General features: G+C 37.6%; 1 protein-coding gene across 1 annotated transcript in view; it reads left to right on the top strand.

Moving 5' to 3' along the window:
* Positions 1–3629: 3629 nt before the first annotated feature.
* LOC107572883 (opsin-5-like) overlaps positions 3630–6427 on the top strand; it is a 39852-nt gene continuing 37054 nt past the window's right edge. Inside the window, exons 1-2 of the mRNA XM_016259309.1 lie at positions 3630–3717; positions 4630–4792. Of these exons, the coding sequence (XP_016114795.1) occupies positions 3630–3717; positions 4630–4792 (251 nt within the window). The remainder of the gene's footprint in view (positions 3718–4629; positions 4793–6427) is intronic.

Genomic DNA, 6427 nt, shown 5'->3' with positions numbered 1-6427 from the left:
TTTTTTTATAGGAAAGGGGGTAACCTTTTCAAAAGTGGTTTCCCAACTTTTCCCCCCCCCCCCCCCCCTCCAATCAAATAAAAAGTAGTCTAATTGTCTTCATAGACTATTGAAGTTGATTATTATTTTGTATTTATAATGAGGACTGGTATTATATTTAAAGTAGCATTAAAATGTATGGGGTCATTACTTTTTTTAAATAAATAACTTTAATTCAAGGATCCATTAAATTGATGAAAAAAATGAAATGACAGTGAAATACGTTTTTAAAATAGATTATTTGAAAATAAGTGCAATAACATTTATTTACAAAGTTTTTAAGCATGTTGGTGATTTTCATTGCTAAATATTTGATGACGTTGTTGCCCCAAGTTTTAAAAGACTTGATTAAAATTCCTGTTTAGAATATATCCACAGAGATTTTAGTTTGCTCTTCCGTTCCTGGCAGAGTGAGCAGAGTGGAGCGGCGTGATTTTTGACTGGAGCGAGGAGTGGATTTTTTGAAAGTCAGAGCGTCGTAGTTTTCAGGCACGAACGTCACAACACGTTGCGTCAAAGCACACAGATCCTGATTTTAACCAGTGGTTCAGTATATGTGAGCGCGAGCACTACATAGGCCTAAACGGATGCTGCGTTCTCTGCCTGCCGTGCACCACTCACTTGCGCTACCTACCAACAAGTTGACAAACAGATATATAACGTGTACTTTGATGCATCCAGTGTAGAGACGGCATTAGGATGTGCCAGACTATTTTCTTTTGCAAGTTTCAGCTCATACATCTTTGGTGTAAACTTGCCTTAACCAAACGCCCCCCAAGAACACTTCAGTGCCCCCCTTTCAAAAATATTGCTTCCAGCAACCCCCCCACCCTCCTCCATGCTCTCCGAATGCCTTAACGTTAAAAAACACATTCTTTTTCAAATACTTTACATTATTGTAGTTCCTCTATGCCCCTCCTCTCTCAAACGCGTCGTTTCTACAAAGCCCCTCCTTTGACAAGCGCAGTCTGCTCTGATTGGCCAGCTGACCCAGTGCATTGTGATTGGCCGAACACCACAAGCACGCATCGGAAGTGTAACACCCCTTTCCATAATTGTGAGCTTCAGCTTTCAACATAAATGTAAAGACAGTAAATAATGTCCTTAGTTTTACCATCAGTTCAAGCCGAAAGGGGAACAGAGTCGCGTGACAGACACAGTGATGATGCTTGTATGTATTTGCAGTAAACAAGACGCAATTAAGAAAGCTGACTCCTCTGTGATGTGACCCTGTCTCTCTCTCATGCACACGCACACACACACAAACACACGACGCGATACTCTACATGACGCAAATACTTAAACTATTAAGAAAACATACTTACAGTAGCTGATTCAGAATAAGCGCCAGATTGTCGGAACTGATCCATTTTTTTAGAAATAGCCTTTGTGCCCAGCCAGCCTTGTAGGCTACTCAGGTTCACAAAACTGTCGTCCATAAAATGCGTTGCACAAATTTGAACATCTGGGTTGTGCTGTTCTGTTGTAAATAAATCTTAACCAATGATTCCTAAATGCATCTACTTCCGGAAGACCAAATAAAGTGCTTTTGCTTTCGCACTGAAACGCAGCGTCTCCCTGACATGCTGCTTCAACACTACTGCTGTTCCTGAAACCATGCCTTCTTTCTTTGCGTGCAAATTTGGGCGGCATTAAGCAAATATTTCCACATCGTGACGTAGAGATGTGCGGGCATGTTTGAATGAGCCGTTTTAGCCCGGTCTGGATCAGCCTTCTCTTTTAGATAGAATAAATCCTTTTGTAGGAGACTTTGAGCTTTGTAACTCTGCAGATCTTATACATGCACAAATAGCTACATAACACACTAAAGAAAATCATCATATGACCCCTTTAACTAACACGAACAAACAATGAACAATACATTTATTACAGTATTTATTAATCTCTGTTAATGTTAGTTAATGAAAATAGAGTCATTCTTTGTTAGTTCATGTTAATTCACAGTGCATTAACTAATGTTAACAAGCACAACATTAGATTTTAATAATGCATATGTAAATGTTGAAATTAACATTATCTAAGATTAATAAATACTGTAGAAGTATTGTTCATGCTTAGATCATGTTAACTAAAGTAGTTAAATAATATTAACTAATGAACCTCATTGTAAAGTGTTACCAAGAAAGTATCATTTTGTTTTGGTTTATGAATGCATGACTGTTCAATCCATCACCCCATATTTCCAACAAAATATTTTCAAACAGTTGAGAAAATAAATACTGTAGACCTCATTTTCTTTTATTATTATTATTATTGATATAACATTAAAATATGTGATAAATAAAACAAATAAAAAAAGCGATACATATTTTAATGAATACACTCTTGAACATCACTGGAATCACATTTACATAATATGATACACGAATTAAATAGTTGAGAGGTATGTTGCTCTATCATCATAATTAGTTCACATTAGGAAATAGATGTATTAAGGTTTGAACAAACCTTTTGCAGGAAACCAACTACCACTGTTGCTTTTAACAAATTAAATGTCTAGTTTTCAAAAGACTTGTTTTGATTAAATACAGTGTTATTACAGAAACTCACCCAGGAGCAAAACCTGCAAAGACAATTGTCATATTGAAAACAGGGAGACATTTAATTGATGATAAGAACAGCCTTTTTAATCTTAGGCTGTAAAGGATTCTATCTTTGGACATGAGATCTAAACATCTGCTTGTTGATATTCAGTGGTCATATGCATAGCTGCTTGTGAGACAGCTAACTGACACGGATGCTGGCAAGATGTTCTTCTGTCTACCTGTGTGAAAGCTTTCGACACTCAAGAGCATCAATCAAACAACCCATACGTTTACATCTGGCTGACAGAAAACTGGCAAATCCATAAATCAAAGGAAGAATTGTTGTCTTGCAACCGGCGTTTCCTGAACCAATTATGGGGGATGTGATCTCTTGGTAGTGGGGTGAATATAAATGTTTTATTCTTGATATCAAAAAGCTATATTTTGTATGATAAAATATCTTTCCGTAGGCTGGGAGAGAGGATGTGGAGCGCTGGATCATTTGTTGTGTGTGATATATTCCCCTAGGTCAGGTGCCTGCAGGCTAAAGATGAAAGTGGAGGAAAGCACAATGTGTTACTATGTGTATGTGTGTGTGTGTGTGCGCGCGCGTTTTTGTGATTTATGAGGACACAAATTTGTATAATGGCATGGGTATGACATAGTTATTACAACGAGGAGGAGATTTGTGAGGACATTTTGAGTGTCCCCGTATTTCAAAATTTTTTTTTGAAAATCTAAAAATGCAGAACGCCTTTTCAAAACACCTATGGAATGTGCGCGCATGCTACATCTCTTTGCCATGTGGACTGTGTGCACTTCAGAGCAAAATTGATTTATGGTAAGACATACTGAGACGCTCTCGTTTCTAGAGAACTTCTCATCTATTAGACTGAAGCAGGTGCTAATGGAAATGAATTGATCACTTCTGGACTGAATCCAACAACACACATTTACAAATGTAAAGAGGAAGGTGTGCAAAATAAAACAAATGTGGGTGTTGCATACTAGTCTTGCATTTGCTCCTTGTCTTCTTCTGTGCAGATGGAAAACTCATCTGAAACTGGTATGTTTCAGTCCAAAATATCGAAAGAGAATGACTTGCTCTTGGGAACCGTTTACATCATCTTTGGTAAGTATCTGTCAAAGTAGTCTGAAAGTACTGGCTAAACATAGTTTTTAATTCTGTAAACATCTTACTATAAAGGATAAAGATTCGTATTATTATAAAATATATTATTATTATTATACTTTCAGTTGTTCATTGAACACTGTTGTCTGTTGTGATATTGCTGCTGTTTTTCAAAATACTGAAAAAAAGAGTTAGTTTGGACCAACTTAAATGCAATCTAATTCACATCAAATAGTTTTTCTCAAATCATATTTATGGTTTGGTTCAAACCTTACATTTTGATTTAACTTTAATCAAAAAAATAGTTTTCTCATAAAGATATGGTTATTACAAAGACCATATACTTTCTATAAATAAAGAAACCCTCAAAAGACCTGAATGTTTATTGTGATTGAGAAATTGCATGAAAAATACATTGATAAGGCTTTAAGCTACTGAGAGTACGGTATTCTCTGAATAACCCTGAAAATTTAAAATAACAGATTCTGTCTGCATACTACTAATGGCCTTATCTTTCCAAGTCAAGTCACATGCATTTTCATTATTCATTTTATTTTTTTATTTCATTATGTATTTTCATTATTTCATTATAGTGCATTATGGCGCTATTCATTATAGCACAGTGGTGCCCAGTCCTGTTCCTGGAGATCTCACTACAGGCAGATTTCAGATCCAACCCTGATCAAACACACCTGTCTGTAATATTCAAGAGCTTCTGAAGATCTGAGCTTGTTCAGGTGTGTTTGATCAGGGTTGGAGCTGAACTTTGCAGGAAGGCAGATCTTCAGGAAAAGGAATGGGCACCCCGATAAATGCTTTTCACAATTTTGAATAAGTATTGTTCAAGGCAGCTTTACCATTCATTTTTAATTGACTGATTGTTTGATTGTATATTTCTTTTTTTCACTGTAGGTGTGCTGTCTCTGATGGGAAACACCACTCTGTTGTTTGTAGCCTATCGTAAGAAGTTGTCTCTAAAGCCAGCTGAGTTTTTTATCATCAACCTCTCCATCAGTGACCTGGGCATGACCATTTTCCTCTTTCCCTTCGCTATTCCCTCTGTCTTCGCTCACAGGTGAAACTTTTTCACAGCAGGGACATTTCTTACAAAAGAAGATTCTTCTCATCTCTCTTTATACAGTAGTCAAAAAGTTTATCAAAGTTGTCCCAAGACAAGAAGGCGTTTTAGGTTTTAGAACAACTTTGATGAAAGGTTTTGATCAACTTCAAATGTTGACTAGTGTATATACATATCTTTCGTTTATCCCTTAGATGTTTTTGTGTCCTCCTGAGACTTAATAAAGAGGGTCATCTAATTCTCTCTCTCATCAGCTTAAAGGCGTCAGCATAATAAAAGCAAATTAAATCAAATTTAACAGTTGGAAACACAGGGTCCTCAGAGGCTGAACTCTCTGATGATGACTGATGTTACTATTCCTTTTTTTCATCCCTTTGTTGTTTTGTTTGTGTAGTAAGCTGTTGTCATTGATCATGTGGTAACTACTCTGTTTTCAAATCTCATGCAGAAAATGTGAGCACTGGAACACAGAGACAAACAAATTGAGGAAAATAAATATTTAATATGTATTTAACATGTTTCTTCTACACAGATGGTTGATTTATTATGCAGTTATGTTTATCTTTTGAAACAAAGCACTTGACAATAACATAAATGATAATACCAAGATAATAACCAAATCAAATATTGTTTAAATTGCTGTTCACTGTCACGAATTCGGTCCATGGACTTCCGTTTATTCACCACCAGAGGTCACCCTTTCCATTACATTGACTCTCACACTACACAGACTGTTGCATAGCACCCCGGATCCTGTTTACCATGTCTCTTTAATAAAAGCTTGCAGATGGATCCATACGTCTCACGTCTCGTCAGCCCCGTTACATTCACATTGGGCTGTTGACTAGAGCTCATTTCCCTTGACGGACCTTATAAATAATCAAGAATAAAGATATTGGGGATACAAATAGCACCAAATCAATATTCAGAGTTTGGCAAGCCTGTACGTTTTTATTGCAAACTCATTTTCCAGAGACAAGTGATTTGTTTATTTACACTGAACATGACACAATTGTGGTGTTTTGTAGTTAAACCACAAAGTGGCAGCATATTGTTAAATGTAGAGGTGGTGCTTAGTATTCTCTAAATAGAAGCTGGAAGCGCTCACAAAATGGCGGCGGCAGCGGAGCCTGATCGCAAGATGGCGACCACACTAGAGCACCCTCACAAGATGGCGGCAACAGCAGAACACACTCACAAGATGGCGGACACAACAGCATCTAGACAAGTCACGGTTGATCATCATGAGTCAGGTCAAGTAACAGTTTATTATCATGAGTCTAGTCAAGCCACAGCTAATCTTCCCGAGTCAAGTCTAGTCACAGTTGATCGTTATGAGTCAAATCGAGTCACAGTTGATCTTCCTGAGTCGAGTCTAGTCACAGCTGATCTTCATGAGTCAAGTCAGGTCACAGCTGATCTTCATGAGTCTCGCCATGTCTCAGCTGTCCGTCCAGAGTCTCGTCACGTCTCAGCTGTTCATCCAGAGTCACGTCACGCCACAGTTATTCATCCAGAATCACTTTGCATCACAGCTGATCATCCAGAGTCATGTCACGTCCTGTTTGTCACACCCAGATTCTCAAGGTCAGTCCTTCGGTATCCCAGTCTGGTATCCAGTGTGAGGGATGC

Source organism: Sinocyclocheilus grahami, unplaced genomic scaffold (assembly GCF_001515645.1).
Source record: "Sinocyclocheilus grahami isolate Dianchi unplaced genomic scaffold, SAMN03320097.WGS_v1.1 scaffold1828.1, whole genome shotgun sequence".
Lineage (NCBI taxonomy): Eukaryota > Metazoa > Chordata > Actinopteri > Cypriniformes > Cyprinidae > Sinocyclocheilus > Sinocyclocheilus grahami.
This window is presented reverse-complemented; position numbering and strand designations above follow the sequence as displayed.